Source organism: Orcinus orca, chromosome 2, assembly GCF_937001465.1.
Source record: "Orcinus orca chromosome 2, mOrcOrc1.1, whole genome shotgun sequence".
Taxonomy (NCBI): domain Eukaryota; kingdom Metazoa; phylum Chordata; class Mammalia; order Artiodactyla; family Delphinidae; genus Orcinus; species Orcinus orca.
Genome location: NC_064560.1, coordinates 115,922,111 through 115,941,217, shown reverse-complemented (window position 1 = coordinate 115,941,217; position 19,107 = coordinate 115,922,111). Strand labels below are relative to the sequence as shown.

General features: G+C 41.4%; 1 protein-coding gene across 3 annotated transcripts in view; it reads right to left on the bottom strand.

The window, feature by feature from the left end:
* VPS39 (VPS39 subunit of HOPS complex) overlaps positions 1–19,107 on the bottom strand; it is a 47,509-nt gene that overhangs the window by 24,908 nt on the left and 3,494 nt on the right. The window contains exons 2-8 of one of the 3 annotated variants that reach the window (XM_004273957.4): positions 14,856–14,921; positions 7,036–7,100; positions 6,685–6,727; positions 5,364–5,458; positions 4,337–4,435; positions 3,796–3,888; positions 1,452–1,635 (exon numbers count right to left, since the gene is read on the bottom strand). In XM_004273957.4, coding sequence (XP_004274005.1) covers positions 1,452–1,635; positions 3,796–3,888; positions 4,337–4,435; positions 5,364–5,458; positions 6,685–6,727; positions 7,036–7,100; positions 14,856–14,921 — 645 coding nt within the window. Of the gene's footprint in view, positions 1–1,451; positions 1,636–3,795; positions 3,889–4,336; positions 4,436–5,363; positions 5,459–6,684; positions 6,731–7,035; positions 7,101–14,855; positions 14,922–19,107 lie in introns of those variants that run through there. The other 2 variants (XM_033435698.2, XM_033435699.2) reach the window with 2 other exon arrangements.

Genomic DNA, 19,107 nt, shown 5'->3' with positions numbered 1-19,107 from the left:
AACTAACAAAGGTCTTAAAACAGGGTCCCCACGCTGGGGAACTAGAAACCTACTTCCAGCATATTACACACAGCTTCACCTAGTCTACCAAGCCTCTTCTTCTAAAGGAAAACAAGGGCCCCTAGAACATCACGAAGCTTCTTGTGAAGCTCTTAACCACCCCCACCCATGGCAAACTTGTGAATATACATAATCTTGAGCCCTATAAAATACTGTCCTTCTGATTTATCTTCCTTCTGGTCTATTCATCTCTAATCACCACCTGAATAACCACCCGAGAACATGATGCTTTTATCAATTCTACCATTTAGGAATCTAATGGCCTCTCAGACCTTCGAGTGGGCCTCTAACAACTGGCCCCATCCTCATTCCTCCATAATCCACACCACCTGTTTCAGTCAGGTCAGTCTCTGGAATGCTCTCTCACAAATCAGCATGTCTTCTGCATTTCTGCTCATTTTTCAAACTATTCTTTCTGACTAAAATGAAAGAAATTTTTCTTTAAGCTAGATCCTGAACTCCTTGCCTGGTCTAGTGCAATCTTAATGGAACTTCTTACTGATTAATTGAACAATGAACTTCCCCTTTCTCAACTAGCAAATCTCAACTCATCCGATTTAATGCCTTAAGCAGGGTCTTGTTTCATCTCTTTATTCAAGATGTAATCCTTGTTTCCCGAGCTAGAGCCCTTAAAGACAGCATGTCTGTATGCCTCTCCACAGCAGTAACTAAAATGCTTACTCTTCGGACTAAAAATGATTGCTGCCAGCGTGGTGATATGCTTCCAGGCAATACCATCGCAGAGAGCTGGAAGCCTGAGGCAGGTGTAGGTGCAGAAACACCTGATGTGTAGGACAGACACACCTGAACACACTCTGTGCCTCTAAGCTACAAAAACAAGAGCAGCAATAACCACCACATCAAAAACCTTTTGATGCTGAGTTATACGGATTATAGGACGAAGTAAAAAATTTCCACTAATTTCCAAATGTAGTCTTTTTGGCAGAGACACAAACCATTAAAAAGAAGGTAAAAGAAAAGGAACTAAGAGGTAAAAATAGTAGTAGTAGATAATCACTTCCTAAAATGTACAATTCTGTTTACATTCTTCCCCCTCTGGGGCAAAACCCAACTCCCTACAAAAGCCAGAATATCCCTTTTGGTTTTTTTTTTTGGCGGGGGGCCACACCACACAGCATGCGGGATTTTAGTTCCCTGACCAGGGATCAAACCTGTGCCCCCTGCAGTGGGAGTGCAGAGTCTTAACCACTGGACCGCCAGGGAAGTCCCCAGAATATCCCATTTTTAATAACCCTAAAACACTATTCTACTTACAAGAAGGGGAACTGAGAGTGAATGACACTGGAAACCACTGTCTGCTAAAGCTATGAATGGGGCTCCATCCTTCGAGGGTGGCCCAACGTGGGAAAGAGAAGCTATGGTGGTCTCACCCATGGCCACAGGGATGTCTGTCCAGTTCAGGGCACACTTCTGTGTGCAGATCCCCTCCTCATTGAGCACCACGGTGAGATCATCCTGACCCACAGCCACCTTTCCATCTGCCAGAGGTGCAACTAAGGGCTCCAGCTGTTTTCCTGTTGGAAATAGCTCTTTGTTGGACCCCTTTCCATCTACCTATAGGAAGACACAAAGTGAGTCACCCATCATTCTCCAGCCAGAGGCATGAACACACACGGCCCGGAAAACTCAAGTTAAAACCCCAAACCTACAGAAGCCAATAATATTCCTTATTTGGCATAAAGAAATATTATAGAGTCTGTTATGACAAATTTTGTCATCACACGTTGAACCAGTTCTCTTTTTCTCTAACATGGAGACAAGCATCTAGCCTGGCAACTAACAATGTCAATTGCTGGCGAGGATGCAAAGCAATTGGAACTCTCATATGATGCTGGTGAGAACACAAAATGGTACAGCCATTTTGTTTGTTGGCTTTTTGTAAAGTTAAATATACACTTACCATGGGACCTAACAATCCCATTCCTAGGCATTTCCTCAGGAGAAATGAAAACCTGTGTTTACACAAAAATCTGTGTGCAAAAGTTTACAGCAGCTTTGTTTATAATGCATAAAAATTGTAAACAACTTTGTCCTTCAACTGATGAATGGATAACCAAACTGTAGTACATCCATATAATGGAATACTATTTAGTCATACAAAAGAATATATTGACACACACACAACACAGCTGGATGTCAAATGCATTTACGCTAAGTGAAAGAAGCCAGGCTCAAAAGGCTACATACTGTATGATCCCATTTATATGACATTCTGGAAAAGGCAAAACTATAAGAGATGAAGAACAGATCAGTGGTTACTAGAAGTTGGGGTGTGGAAGGAGGGCTGACTTCAAAGGGGCAGCATGAGGGAATTTCTTGGGATGATGGAACTGTTCTGAATCTTTTTCTTTTCTTTTTTTTGGCCACACGGCATGCAGCATCTTAGTTCCCTGACCAGGGATCGAACCTGTGCCCGCTGCAGTGGAGGCATAGAATCCTAACCACTGGACCGCCAGGGAAGTCCCCTGTTCTGACTCTTGATTGTGGTGGTGGTTATACAACTCTAGGCATCTGTCAAAACTCAGAACTGCACATCCAAAAGCACAAATTTTACTGTCTGCAAATAAATGAATACATTTTGAATAACCTGGTCCTAAAGCAAGATTCCTCACCCTCAAAACACTCCACCCTCAAGAACCTGACGGCAACACCTAAGGTAGTCAGAGGAATGAGAGCCCTCTTCCAACTTTTGGCTCTGTCCCCCGCCCCTCACAGACTCCTCTCAGGCACCTGTCTACCTAGTGGCTATGCAGTCAGTTACACAGCAGTAACTCGCCTAGGAGCTTGCAGTTCGGATCCTGATAAAATTAGGCTAGTCCAAGAATATAAACAGGGAACATATATATTAACTAGATAAACAATGAAGAGCTAACACAGCAGGGAGTAGGGAAGTGGGAGGTGGGGAGAAAGACCTCCAGGATTGTCAAGTCTGGATTATGAGAGGGGTATGAAGCTAAGGAATTTCTGTTATTCTATAAAATGAATGGTAAACCAACCTTTTTTACATACAGCCTGCATACTGGAGGGGAAAAAAACCAATGTCGTGGATATTTACCACTTAAGAGAAAAAGCAGGTTATAAAACAACGTGTATAACATGAGATTTTTGTAAATAGGGCAGATGCCCATTACCAAAATGTTAACAGTGATTATTTCTGAGTGGGAGAATTACGGATGACTTACACTTCTTTTCTTTTCCTTATCTATATTTTCTTATTTTCTATAATAAACACATACGGCTTTTGAAATTTAACAAAAAAACAGTGAAAATCATTTTTACAACAAATATACTAAAAGATTTTGGGGGGCAGGAAACTCAAAGTCTTAAAAATACTTAAGTTAATACTAAAATTAGTATATAATTCCTCAGCACTGAAGCCTCAAGATAGCAGTCCATGATAATGCTACTGGACAGAGGCATGCAGCCCTAATTATCTAGCCCAATAACTAGATACAGGATATGGATAATTCATTATGTAGAGAACTGAGAGTTGACTCTGCCTGGCTTAAGATATGCAGACATCTTATTTGTGAAAGATGTTTAGCGCATGAAAGATAATCAAACATACAAACACAAACCCTGTTATGCCAAAAACTCTACTTAAGGCAGTCTCTTGACCTACAGTTCAGAAGCACATAATCATCTCTCCCAGGTAGACTCATAATCACCTTCCCCAAGGTAAACTGACGATACTTGCAAAATAGTAAATCTTACCCTTATTAGGTAGTAGTCTCTCTTGAAACCCACACAGATAGCATTTTCACACCATGCCATGGACTTGGGCACATCTGGTACACTAAAGTCTCCCTGGAGAAAGACAGCAAGAGTTCAATTGGAAAGATGTTAAAGGAAAAAAACCATGACCTTCCTGTGATTCCACACCCATTCTGCAAAATTACTGTCACCCTCATCTGAATACAATTCTCTTAGCATGAGGCCAGGAAACCACCCATAATAAAAATACAAGTCACCCATGAACTGGACAAGGTGCATGCGGAAAAGGTGAAAACCCCCTTTGATATAAATGAATCTGCAGAGATGTAGAATTGTCCTACTCCTGCCTCTGAAGGCCAGGAGACTTTGACAAGTGGGCACAAGTAACTCATAGGTACTCCTAGCAGAGCATTTATCTGGGGAGAACATCAAGACTGGGCTCCTGAGCTTCACAGGAACTGAAAAGCAAGTCTTTCAAGCTGTGGGTCAACTTAGCAGCAGCTCTCACCCAACCCATGGGCCAGGAAACAGTGGACTGTACCTGCAATTCATGAAATTCCCTGTCTTTCCAGAAATAGAGCTGCAGCTTCTTTTTCACAGCCACACACATCCGCAACACCTCCTCCCCAGTCTCTGTGTGCTGGGAAGAGACACCCAGAGCGAATGAGGATGTGCACACGATGACTCCAGAACTGACAACTATATTAGAGACTTTTCTACCTTGAAAAGGCTACTAATCTGAACATCCCTTGTCATACAAAGTCATGCTGCCAGATAAGCTGAACCAAAGCACACCATTCTCTCTAAGATGCGCTCAAAAACAACAGGCTGAGAAGCATTTCCTCTCCAAGGGCTGCCAGTCAGAGGCCCCGGGCCCAGCAAATGTCATGGGCCTTTATACTTAGAGAGGAAAACCTATATAACTGCTTCCTCCTTTTTTTCTTAAATGCTTCTTGCTCATGGCTGTCAATACCTGCAGGGGCAGGGATCAGCCTGTGTCAGTGACAGCAGGCCCACTTTCAATCCGTTAAAGGAGTAGGGGACGGAAATGCCTAAGCATACAACAAACGATGCAGCATCAATATAGACCATAAGTGCTAAAAAGTGATCAAAGCTGAGTAGAGGGGTGACGCAGATTTTGAAGAAGGTAAGGATGATGAATTGGCAAAAATCAGGAGAAATGTCTTTTCTGAATAACGAAAACTCCCTAAGGACAAAGACCACAATGATACATTCAGAACAAGAGTCACTTTAATGCCCTAGAGCTATGTTCATGTACTGTTACAGGCTTGATTTCCCACTAATGGTTTGTCCATGGCAAGCATTTTCGTCCTCGGTTAGCTGCCTCCTGAAATACAGCTGTCCGGTAGCGCACACACAGGGAATGCAAATGTTTCAACATTTTAAGGGGGAAATTTCGCTAATACAATCCAAAATCAAATATTGTCTTTGGAGTCCCTGCTGAGTCTGGATATCAATGTTATTCTTCCCATCTAATGGTAGGAATGATGTAGGAAAGGCTGCATTTATTAAAGCACAAAGCCAAATTTCATCTCGCCCGCACTTACCTGGAGGTCACATGTGAACAGTGATGCTCCCTTTGCCTTGGAAACTGTAGTGATTTGTTGAAATGTCAATAGGTCATGGACATAAATATTATTTTCTGTTTGGAAGGAGGTAAAACACCCGTATAAATTCTCACAATTCTCTAGTATAGCCACCTTCAAGACACACACACACACACACACACACACACACAAAATAACTGTGTAACAACCAGAAGAACCAAATGGCAAATACTGGTCGAAGATGTACCTTCAGCTTCACTAACAATGACTTATTCTGGTCCATGACCAGTATGGAAACATTTAGGAAGTCACTTAGTCTTCTAAACTTGTATATTTTGTTCCTTTAAATTTGGGCTGGCTTGAATTAAAGAGCTCTTTCACTTCCAAAGAACACTCTTACACTCTGTCTTTCTCAAGTCTGGAAACTTGTGATGCAATATTTGTACAAGAAATTCCTTTCAAAGCTACTCATATTAGGAGGCTCCAGTAAGAGAAAGGAAACCCCCTGTGCATTTTGTACAAACCTATGGCAAGGATTTCTTTTCTAGCAAAGCCAGCGCAATAATTTCACTTGGGCCTCTTAGCTAGTTTTAGTTAATTTAAATGTTTCTCTCTTGACTAGAAACTAAGTTTAAAATGATTCTACCATTTGGGCCCTGGGCTGAACAGTACAGAGCATGAGGCAAGTTTCTAGTTCTTCTGCTTGTCATGAAAAGGCCTCACTGGCCACCTTCCATGAAACTATGGCTTTTCAAACAAGGCCTGGAATAGTCTGGCCCTGATCTCTCACCTGTCTCTTTCCAGTCTCCACCATATACCCTAAGTCTGGCCAGACTTCAGGGCCTTTGCTTAAGCTGTTCCCTCTGCCTATAACACTCTGCCTACCCCTCTCTTCCTGTTGAAACCCTAGTCATCCACTAGACAATGATGTCTCTCCCATTACTAAGATCCCACGACACTTTTTATAAATTTTCATTGTGACTTATCACACTGTAACATGAGTACTTTCTGTCATTTTGGTCTTCAAAACCAGAACCTAAGTTTCAAAGATAGAAACCATGTCTCATTCAACTTGGTATCCCCAATGCCTAGAGTAGGACTCAATAAATACTGAATGAATGAAGTGATACTTCTTGGAGAACAGAGCTCAAGATACGGGGGATGCTGGTGCCTTTATTACCTGTGTACCCTGCTGCATCTGGTTAGGAATGTGTCCGTTTCATTGTTAAGTAACAACTATCAAATTAACCATGAAAGGGTTAATCAGGTCATAGCTTTTGTTTCTTGACACATGAAATACAAATGCAACCCCTTTTCTTACCTAACAAGCTGACCAGAATCTTAAACTGGGAAACCACATGGATCTGGAAAATAGTAAATCATTAGACTCAAACACTTCTGACAAGGTTTAACAAATGTTCATTTTAACTGCAATACTAAAAAGGGACTAAAAAGCCCATATCAATGACAAGGATCTGACTTATGTGCAATCACAATTTCTGCTCGTGAAAGAGGATCTCAAGTACTTGATGGATGGACAGAGATCCCGGCGTAAATGGGAGGACAAAGAGCAGAGGATTCAAAGATGAATAAATAATTTTACCAAAGTCCTAGCTTTGACAGGGTCTCATAGAAGTCAAATATTCTTGTAGCGACCACCATCACGGCCTACCTGCTGAATCTTTTTGGAGAAGTTCTTATTGGATTTCTCTAATGTCACTTCAAACCTGTTGCAACCTATGGGAAAGAAACAAACATTCACGTTTCCAAACACAGGGATACATATAAAAATAACTATGACAAAAAATGCTGCTCCATACTGCTCTCCTACATGAATTATAAAAAATTCCTTAAAGACTAGAAGTTGGAGATCTAAAATAGCCAGTTGTCTTTATTGAGTACAGTAAGTTGTTTTCAACTCCAATTTTAGAACAGAGGGTGTCATGTACCTTCACTTGGCATTAGCAGAAAGGACCACACCACATTTTACTGAAGCTGCAAGGTACTTATGAGGATTTTATCCTACATAATAGTACCTTGGTAAAGTATGTCACCAAAAGAGTGTAAAAAGTAACAGTCAAATATAGGAGCCTCAGCAATGAATCCCAGCCCAAAGCATCCTTAGACTAAGACAGACTAAATCCCAGCGGTTACCCTGTGTCCCATATGACAGGACAGAGCGAACAATACCATCCCCAGAGCTAAAGCAATTTAATGCATCTACACTTACTGCCACTCTCAGGTGATGCTACCTCTGCTGACACTTGCTAAAAAGGGGAAGAAAGTTATAGACCATAAAAAACACATGAAGCCAGCCTTGCTGGGATGACCAAAACATTTAGGGTCAAAAGTCCCCAGAGTCAAAAAGAGAATAATTATCACAATAATAACAGCCGCTATCATTAACTAAGCAATAGCTAAGTGCCAGGCTCTGGATTTTAAAATTTCTATGTATTCTCTGTAACTTCACAACCACCTCCAGAAGTAGGTATTATTATTCTAATTTCATATCTGAGGAACCTGACAGGTCAAGCAGTTAGGTAGCAGCCAGTGAGAGAAAGCCCAGAGGCAAACTCAGGGCTGACTTTACGTAAAGCCTGTGTGCTGAGCCCACACCCTGCCACCTGCCTCCCAGCTTGGGGAGAGACTATGTACACGGCCAACCGCTCAAATCGATGGAGATTCTTTGAGGCAGCCACCAGGGCCCACACCACCAAAGCTGGTCTTACTTCCTCCACATGTCCCACAGAAGAGGAGATGAAGACAGGGCCCTGAAGTTCTGGGAGATTCAGAAACCTGCCCTGTATTACGCCATTACATAGCACAAGAAAAAAAAAAAAAATCAGCCGTTACTGCTTGATAAAGAGTTCTGTATTTGAAAAGGACTTTATTACCTCTAACAATTCTCTTTATGAGCAGAATTATCTAGGGCAAAGATTCTCACACTTTTTGGCCTCAGGACCCCTTCATCTTAAAACTTACTGAGGACCAGAACTTTTACATGGATTATAGCTATCAATGCTTACCATTACAAATTAAAACTGAGGAATTTAAAAAATGTGTATTTAAAAAAAATTTTTTTTAAATAAATTTATATATTTATTTATTTTTGGCTGCTATGGGTCTTCTTTGCTGCTTGAGGGCTTTTCTCTAGTTGCAGCGGGCGGGGGCTACTCTTCGTTGAGGTGAGCAGGTTTCTCACTGCGGTGACTTCTCTTGTTGTGGAGCACGGGCTCTAGGCTCTCAGGCTTCAGTAGTTGTGGCACATGGGCTAAGTAGCTGTGGCTCGTGGGCTCTAGAGCACAGGCTCAGTAGTTGTGGCGCACGGGCTTAGTTGCTCCGCGGCATGTGGGATCTTCCCAGACTAGGGCTCGAACCCGTGTCTCCTGCATTGGCAGGCGGATTCTTAACCACTGCACCACCAGGGAAGTTCCAAAACATGTATTAACTGACTTAAACATAACAGTAATAAGCTCATTACATATTAGTGTAAATAACATTTTTATGAATAATAACTATTTTTCCAAATTTAAAAGAAAAGCATTGTTTTACACTTTTATAAATCTCTTTAATGTCTGGCTTAATAGAAGACAGCTGACTCTCACATCTGCTTCTGCATTTAATCTGTTTTGATACGTTGTTTGGTTGTGGTATATGACAAACATCTGTCCTCGTGTGGACATTTAGTTGGAAAAGAGAGGAATATTTTAACAGCTTTTTCAGATAATTGTGGATCTTCTTTGATGCTATACAAAAATTTGACAAATGGAGTTTCTTGCAATCTGGAATCTGAAACCTATTAATGAACTTTTCTGTAAAAGTCCATTGGTCTATCTTACACTTCAAATGGCTCTTTGATTCGTGCTTGGTTTAGAAATTTCATGCACTGGAAAATACTGGTTCACATAGTTACGCAGATTTTCCAAATGTTGACACATTTTGTTATAAGGGCTGAAAAACAATCATGCTCATTATCACCCCTCATCTCATCAGGAAAATCATAAGTATGGAGACGCTGTCAAGCTCAGGGGGATGGATACAATTTTTCCACAATTCTAATTTTCTCTTGAAAGCTCTATCTTTATCATTAGTAACAAACACTGCCAGTTGTTTTCTTTGAAGTGACAGACTCTCTTTGTTCCTTTGTGAGAAAACATCTACCAAACACCCAAATGGTCTGAAAAACCGCAGTCTGTTAGTCATTCTCTCAAGCAAAAATGATGCTCCGTGAAATAAGTGGTCAGTTCAGCTCGTTGCTCCAACCATCACATAAGTACTTTTCTCCTGAGAGAGCCACTGGGCTTTGTACCTTGCACACAGCTGAAGTGCTTCATGTGTACTTCCCATTGTATTACAGATTATTGAAAAGAGGTGTTCTCAAAGGTCAAGATAGAATAAAATTAATACTTTTTACTGTCCCACAAAGAACATTCTTAAGTGAAACTGGCTTAAAGAAAAAAAAAAAGCACTGTGAGCACATGCTGGGCAAAAATACAACTGCTTGGACAGTGTGGTGCGGACAAGACTGCCGACCACTGTCTTGAACTTGTTATGAGGGGCAGCAGTTTTAGCTGCCTTACTTGTGTACCGTCTGTGCAAATGTCAGTGAAAAAACAATCATGTTTTAGTGTTACTGTGAACTCAAGTTTCGACGCTGTGGCTCCTCTGAAAGGATTTTGGGGAACCTCCTGGAGTCTAGAAACTGTCGACTGGAAAAAAATGCACAACCTAAAAGTTGAGAATTCTGTTTTATTCTGTAGACTTGCTAAGGACTTAAGCCAGGGAGGAGCCAGGATATATAGGAGTTCAGACAAAAAAAAAAACAGGTAGTCAGACATCAAAAGATTACTGCTATGTAAGAAAATCAGACTTCTCAAGTTTCTATGTATGGTAGGATGCAAGAGTCTTGGGCTCATTGAAATCATTCCTTTGATATGCACCTTAACTATCTAGGGCCAGCATCCTGTTTTTCTCCCTCCTGAATACCCTCAGGGCGCACAGTCTGAGGCTGCAGTGGCTGCCTGATGGCTTGAGGGCCACATCCTTTGTTTACTGACATGGCAGGTGACATTTTTCCTCCACAAGACCAAACTTTGAGAACCACTGCTCTAGGGTGAGGCATCACTGAAGTAAACACAAAGTTGTTAAGATCTTAGATAAGAAGTAAGAAGTAATCTAACTCCTCTGTTTAAGAGTAGACTGAAGTCTCTGAGTAGATTGAAGCCTAGAGACGTTTGTGAACTCACAGGAAGGGGATGGCTCAGATCAGATCAGAGTCCAGGTCCCCTTAACCCCAGTCTTTCCATGACATCTCACTACCCGCTCTCTCCCTTCCCTCAGAAAGTTAGTCTGGTCGTAGCCTTACTGAGGTTTTGATAGGGACAGAGTAAAGAGACAAAGTAGGAAATTAAATAGTCAATCCCACTAGGGGACTGTAAGTAAGGAAAAAAGTATGGGAGACCCCTGTAAGTTAATGACCACTCAAGAAAGCTGGTTTATTTAACCACAAAACCAAGCAGGCTTGCTTAGCAACAAAACCATGCAACAGAAGCATGAAACATGCTCCAAAACAATAAAACAATGGTGGCATGAGACACACATCCTTCCCAGTGAGCTCAGTAAGTTAGTGATTCCTAGAACATGCTCCTCTGCACGCACTAAAAACAAAAATATAAGGAAAAGGTGACATTATACTGAAACCTGAGATGATGTGCCACTTTTAGCATATGTTACTACCTTTTTGCTCATTTCCATTGCGCCATGACAGTCCTGGCTTGACCATGTAGGGATAAGAAAATTCCTTTGCCTGACGTGGAGGAGGAACTGATGACAGAAGCATGACACCTACTCTAGAATGAGGAAGAAGGTGGTCTTTTCCCCCTCCCCACTTTTCCTTTGATTATAAAACTGTAGCCCACTAAGTTCTCGGGGCATGGCACGCTCTCGCCCACCCGCTTATAAGCCTCACAAGTATTCTATTCTAATAAATCACTTCTTATCTATCGCTTTGCCTCTCAATGAATTCTTTCTGCGCTGAGACCTAAAGAACTGGAGCTCCTCGGAGCCTCCCCAAATGCCATCTAGTGGTTTCAGTTTGGAATATCTCAAATTTAGAAACCCAGTTAGTTCTATGGCTGATTCATGGAGGCCCAGGTCTACTTCTGGCCCATAAACACACTAGAGCTGGTCCAAAACTGAACTGTTCTCTAGGGGTATAGGGAGAAGTGAAGTCTCTAATCAGTTTGATTTCCTAATTATCTAAGGTAGGTTAATATTGCTATTCAAGTTACCTGTGGGGAAACTGAGGAAGATTAACTAACTTGTCAAAGGTTACATGGTGAATTGGTCACAGGGCAAGGAACAGTTGGCACCAGGGTTCCAAGTCACATTAACATTAATATTACCAGTTTGAGTCTATAGTATGTTGAAAAGTTTATTCTTATAGTTTAGTTTTCAATTCCTTAATACAGAAATGATATATTAAACAAGTTACTTTATCAGCGTATTTAGTATTTGATGGCACAAAGAACTGATTATCTCTTGGGATAAGAATATTAGGCTCTTTTTTTTTTTTTTTTTTTTTGCGGTAGGCGGGCCTCTCACTGCTGTGGTCTCTCCCGCCGCCGCGGAGCACAGGCTCCGGACGTGCAGGCCCAGCGGGCATGGCTCACGGGCCCAGCCGCTCCGCGGCATGTGGGATCCCTCTGGACCGGGGCACGAACCCACATCCCCTGCATCCGCAGGCGGACTCTCAACCACTGCGCCACCAGGGAAGCCCTATTAGGCTCTCTTTATCTCCCTGCTTTACATGTCATCTGAGCCCGCAGTAGACAGTCAAAACACGGTTGTTGAAAGCCGAATAAAACCAAAGGCAGGCTTAATTTTTAAATTACAGACTGGGTCAATGTCACAGAATACAAATATTCTGGCTCTGAGGACTAAAATTTAAAGCAAGGGCCAGCAAAGTACTGCCTGGGGTCAAATCCAGTCCTCCACCTGTTTTTGTAAATTACCCTTTACTGGTACACAGCCACACCCATTCATTTACATGCTGTCTACAGCTGCTCTTTTGCTACAGTAGCAGAGTACAGTAGTCACCACAGAGATGTTATGACCTGCAAAGCCTAAAACATTTACTATTTGTGTAAGTCAATAAGGTAGAGGGTACCTGGAGAAAGAGAACCAGTCATGGTTTTCTTGATATAAGAGAAGCCATTTTTGGCCTAAGCCATTTTGTGAGCTAAGCCTGGCCACAATGCTTGTCCTTGGACAGATCTCAGTAATAACGATCTTAAGGGAACAAAAGAACAAACCTTTAGCAGGCAAGAGAAGTAACAATAGAAAAGATAAAAAATCAGGTGAAAAGACTCCCAGTTCTGTTTCAGTGGTAAAGATTAGCCTCGCTTTCTTGAGATTTTGCAGAATTTAACCCCCTCTAAGGTGCTCAACCACCAGATCAACTGGAACCTAAGGGATGATGATGTTGACCTTTTCAGACCCTCAGTCACTTCACTCAGCTGACGCTTGGACTCTCAACTATCCAAGGCCCTTCATGAATATGCATGGACCCTTAGCTTAAAAACTTCCCCAACTTTGCTGTTTGGGGAGACAGTGCTTTGGGAAAGATCCCTAGTGTTTTCCTTACTTGTTGCAAGTAATAAATCCTTCCTTCTCCCACTCTCTGCCTTGGTTGTGTCTTTTGGCTCAACACCCACTAAGAGGCAAACCCAGTTTTCAGGTAACATTTAGTCCTTTTTTTGGAACAAGTTGGCTGACTCCTGATTTAAAGGAAAGTTGAAAAACTTAGAAATGAAATACAGTAAGTCCCCTACGTACGAACCTTCCAAGGTGCGAACTTTCGAAGATGCGAATGCGTGTTCCATCAACATCAGGCGTGAGTGAAATTGCAGCTTGACTTCTGATTGTGTTAGCTGGCTACCTAGGCTAACTTTGTTGGACACCGAGGCTAACTTTGCTGGACTTACGAACGGGCTGTCAGAATGGAACTCGTTCGTATGTAGGGGACTTACTGTAAACCCTGTTTTGATCTTCTGGTTTCTCTTCTTATCCCACCACAGAACCTGACCAGGTACCTTCCTCCCTCCCAATTGCACCGGTGAAGGGTAGCAGAATATGCCACCCCAAAATATGCTACTCTGGCACAAGGATTATTTTGAGTTGAAGGTAACTGAGAAGAAGCAGATACAAGAAAAGCTCTCTGCTCTCCACCATCTGCCAAAGAGCCAGACACAAATTTACAAAGGTGCCTCCCATCTCCTCTCTATCAAGGACAATATTTAATCAATTTAGAGACAACTCGAGACCCATATCAGCCCACAGACTGCACCAGAGGAATCTACATAACAAACATCTCTAATTAGTTCCCCCATATATTTGCCTTCCCATAATTTGCCACTGTAGAAACTCAAAGTCCTTTTCCTTTGTCTTGTTGCTTCTCTGATTTACAGGTCCCCATACAATCAACCTAAGATGGGTAGAGTTAAAAAGAATTTTTTCCTCCTTTACACCAGTAAGATACTCTTTTTTCCCCAATATGTTACCCTTGCTACAGGTTCCAAAGAGAAGGCTCTATTTCCACACTTACATTAAGCTATTCACTATGATAAGTTATATATTAGGTTGAAAGCTATGAAATTTTGTTTTTTCTAATATAGCCAAATAATGACAATTTAATATGGTTCAACCTACTCTGGCATTAACAGCTGACTTCTATACTCTGTAGCTCCAGGGTATAATATCCAAACACATCAATTTTCCACAGAGAACATGAATAAAATTAGGAAAAGGGAGCAAGGTACTTTTTTCCCCATTAGAGGGCACTCTAACAGAATAAACGTCAAATACTTTTAGTTATTCTACATTTTTACTGACAAAGAAATATTTGATTAAAGTTTTAGTTTTCAAAGTCCTTGCATCTGACCCCAGCAATTTTGTGAGATGCTTTATGGAAGAGGAAACTGACATTGGAAAGGACCTACTCATAGTCACGTGACTGGGGAGAAGTAAAACCTGACTCAAGCCCAGGTCCCCTCTGTCCTAGTCCACCCCGCAGAAGTTTAACAAGATCTTTAACATCAATGGCTCTTAATTTTTTTTTCCTACTACCATACCATTTACATGAGAATTTTACTCTCACTGTAATATTTCTTATTTCTGGTATGAGTCTCCAAGAAGTGAGAAGGGAAAAAACATCTAGCCTCACCTCCCAGATGGGGGTAGGGAAATACAGTCTGAAAAAAAGAGAAAACCCTGGAGATTCTCACAAGTTTCTCCCCACTTTTCCACTGCACTACTGCCAACCCGCAGTCACTCTTTTAACGGTCCAGTTTTAGTATATGTGCCGCTGAAGCAAGCACTCTTTTAATGGTCCAGGAATCACTGATTTTACAGTGTATACATATATATATATATATATATTTTTACATGAGCAGTAAGCCACCTCGTACTTTGTTCTGAAAAGCTGCCACTTACCAACATCCTTCCGAATCCTATAGAGAAGAAGATGACCCTGTTTCGTTCCAACAAGCAGCCATTCCTCTGGAAAAGAAAAGGACCATCAGCTTTAGTAAGACCCTATTTCTTTAGCTGGAGCTTATAATCAGAAATCAAAGGGTTGAGCAAATGAGTTGCTTTTGATAGTAGGTGTTTTGCAAAACTAAGGAATGTTTATATTCAAGAAATGTTTGAGGGACTTCCCTGGTGGTCCAGTGGTTAAGACTGCACTTCCACTGCAGGGGGCACAGGTTCGATCCCTGGTTGGGGAACTGAGATCCCACATGCTGTGCCGTGCAGCCAAAAAAAAAAAAAAAAAAAAAAAAAGAGAAAGAAATGTTTCAGAATCAACTAATTGAAGAAATATTTATTGAACTAGGTGAGACATATTAGAGAATGAAAAATGTCCCTGGCTTCATTGTTTCAAAATGAAACTGACCAAAAATTTGATGGAAGTTTATAAAATCATAAAATGGGTAGTATAAACATAAAACTAGGTATCTGATCTCAGAAATAACAGCTAAAAGGCATCCTTTGAAGGTTTGATGATTTTACTTTAGGAAAAATAAGAAGTGCCATAGCATATTAAACTTACAGAATTCATTATCTCAAAACATGGTCTAACAGATAATAATAAGTGTTGGCAAAGACGTGAAGAAACTGGAACCCTCACGCATTGTTGGCAGGAAAATAAAATGGTGCAGCCCTTTGAAAAACAGTCTGATAGTTCCATAAAAGACTAAACATAGAGTTATCATATGACCCAGGAATTCCACCCATGGGCATACACACAACAGAAATGAAAACATATGTCCACACAAAAACTTGTACATAAATGTTCACAGGAGTATTATTCACAATAGCCAAAAGATGGAAAGAACCCAAGTATCCATCAACTGATGAATGGATAAACAAAATGTGACGTATCCATACAATGGACTATTAGCCATTAAAAGGAATGAAGTGCTGATATATGCTACAATAGGATGGATCTGACAACATTATGCTAAATAAAAGAAGCCAGACAAAAAAGGCTACATATTGCATGATTCTATTACATGAAATGTCCTGGATAGGCAAATCTAGAGACAGAAAGATCAGTGGTTGCCTGGGGCTCGTAGGCTTAGGAAAATGGGGCTGGTGGGACTGGGGAAAAAGAAACGGGGTTTCTTTTTAGGGTGATGAAAATGTTCTAAAATTGTGGCAATACTTGCACAACTCTGTGAATGTACTAAAAACCACTGAATTGTACACTTTAAATGGGTGAATTATATGGTATATGGATTACATCTCAATAAACCTATTATTTAAAATTTAAAAAATGATGGTCTAGGCCAGTGGTTCTTAAACTTTGGCGTGTATCAGAATTATTTGGGGATTTATTAAAACAGATTGCTAGGCCCTGCCCTCAAGTTTCTGATTCAGTAGGTCTGGAAGTGGGCCTGGGGATCTGCATTTCTAACAAGTCCCCAAGTGATGCTGATGCTGTTTGTTCAGGGACAGCATTTTGGGAGACATCGGTTTAGGCTAAAAGGCAAAAGGTTCTGACAGGACTTAAATAATTACTCTGACAGATTTATATTAAATCACTAAGGGAAGTTAAGCATGTACTTCCTCAGGTTTTTGAGGTTGTAATAGTCACTTATTCCTTTCATAAACTCTTGATGTTTTGCAAAATAAAATATTAGATAATGACATAAATAGATAAACTTTATAGAACATGCGTTGTGTTCCAGGAAATGCTAAGCACTTATCATAGGTTATAACAACTATCCTTTGACTTATGTCCTTTTCTTAAATCCCCATTTTATAGATGAGAAAGTTGAGGCCTAGGTAACTTGTCCAGAGTCACACATGTAGTAAGATATGTGTAGCAGTGGCAGGATTCCAACTCCAGTCTGTCTGATCCTTAACCCCATGCTACAATGCACTTACTAAGGCATCCCATCTCAAAAGAATAGGTGTCAGCCACAGGCTGTCTGAAAGACAATGGTCATGTTTATAAAAACAGGTCAGGAGCCACATCAGGAATATTTCTCCAGGTTGATGTCCTTAGCATTCCAGAAAAAGATAGTGACTCTGTCCTCTTTTGGGTTTTAAAGTAAAGGCAGAGCACAGAAAGTTAAGACACAGTGTGCTCTCAATGACATAAGTGGAAATCAGAAATAACACTAGCTCCAATGGAACACTGGTGATTTATGTCGGAGCAGAACATGGTGAAAAAAAGAAAAGAATTCAGTTCACAATGCTTGCTTTGCAAACGATATTATGTTTAGAACTTTACTTATAGATATCACTGTATTGAGCAATTGAAAATATTAAAGTTGATTTTTAGGACACCCACTAATGTTTCAAATACAAATAAAATGAAGTAGAATATTTTTTAATTCACTTATAACATATAGAAAAATCTATAGCAAAAAGGCCACCATAATGTTCACCATCTTCCCCATCCTCTCCACTGTGACCCCCAAGCCCCTGCCAGTTCCTATTTTTCTTTACCTCTTTCAAAACAGCTTCATCTCCCACCCTGGTCTGCAAGGCCTATCAATTTTACCTCTACAAGGTACCCGGCAACAGCCCTCCCCAACAGAGTCTCTCCAGGGACCCCTCAGCTGGTCTCACTCTATGTGTACTTCCGTGTTTGCTATCTGTTACCTTACAGCATAGCTCCAATGCTGTCACACTGGGGCTTAACAAAATCCTCATGAAGCTGTACTACCAAAATATGAAGCCAAACTCCTAAGTATGACTTTTAAGAGTCTGCTTTCCATTTTTATTGAAATGTTTATTTACCAATAGATGTTTCTATCAAATGTCTACTCTATTGGTCATGAAACTGAATCAGACAAATTCACTGAAATTAAAAAAAAAATTAAATTGAAATTTTATTTGACCTTTCTCAAGCATTCCTTTGGAGATGCTGAGGAAAATGCATTTCTCATACATGCAAAGTATTGTTAACAGCTTTCTTTTAACTAGTAAAAGCACCACACACATACTCATTCCTAACCTCAAACTCATAAGGAAAAACAGTGGGGACTTCCCTGGTGGCGTGGTGACTAAGAATCCGCCTGCCAATGCAGGGGACACGGGTTCGATCCCTGGTCCAGGAAGATCCCACATGTCACGGAGCAACTAAGCCCGTGCGCCACAACTACTGAAGCCCACACGCCTAGAGCCCGTGCTCCACTGCAATGAGAAGCCCACGCACCGCAATGAAGAGTAGCTCCCGCTCGCCGCAACTAGAGAGAGCCCACACGCACCAATGAAGATCCAATGCAGCCAAAAATAAATAAGTTAATTAAATTTATTAAAAAGAAAAGAAAAACAGTGTATCACCCAGGGGTAATGATGGCACAGAGCTCTGAAGAGGCTTGATTTGGTTACAGACGTCAGTGGGGGCTCAGATGGCCAGAGGACCTGACCCAGGCTGGCCTGTGCACACTCTATGTCATCATATAACACAGCCGTGCACACAAGACACAGAAAATGAAAAGCCTGCAGAGCAGGCAGAGCACGGGATAGACAGTCCCTTCTGAGACTCAACATTGCACATCAGAAAGTGGAACACACTACACAAACGGTAACACATGCAAAAACAAACAAGAGTCAGCCCTAGAAAATTCCTGATGGCCTAATCCTGAGCCACAGGTTAGACATGATTCATCCTGGGAAGGAAGGTAGAGCCCTCTAGCTCACAATTACCCTAGTGAAGCTCCATCCAACGTTGCAACCCAGTCCAAACTCATGTGATAAACAACCACTGCTGAACACAGCAGGGAGTACACAGACGAACAGGGTAGTGGGCACTTCTCTTCTTTGGGTCATACGGCAAAGAACAGTGTTTCTCAAAGCATCAGCCCTTGTTTAGCTGCATCAGAATCACTTGGACTTACTAAAATGCACATTCCTAAGCCCTGCTCCCAGAGATTCCGATGCAATGATTCTGTGGTGGTGCCCCAAAATCTGCATTTTTTAATTACATGAGACATTTACCTAGTTCCAAAGCTAAAACTATGAGAAGTCCCTCCTTGTCCACTTCCCCGTTTTCTTCCTTCTGCTATAGGTAACTTTTTTTTTTTTTTTTTTTTGCAGTACGCGGGCCTCTCACTGTTGTGGCCTCTCCCGTTGTGGAGCACCGGCTCCGGACGCGCAGGCTCAGCTGCCATGGCTCATGGGCCCAGCTGCTCCGCGGCATGTGGGATCTTCCCGGACCGGGGCACGAACC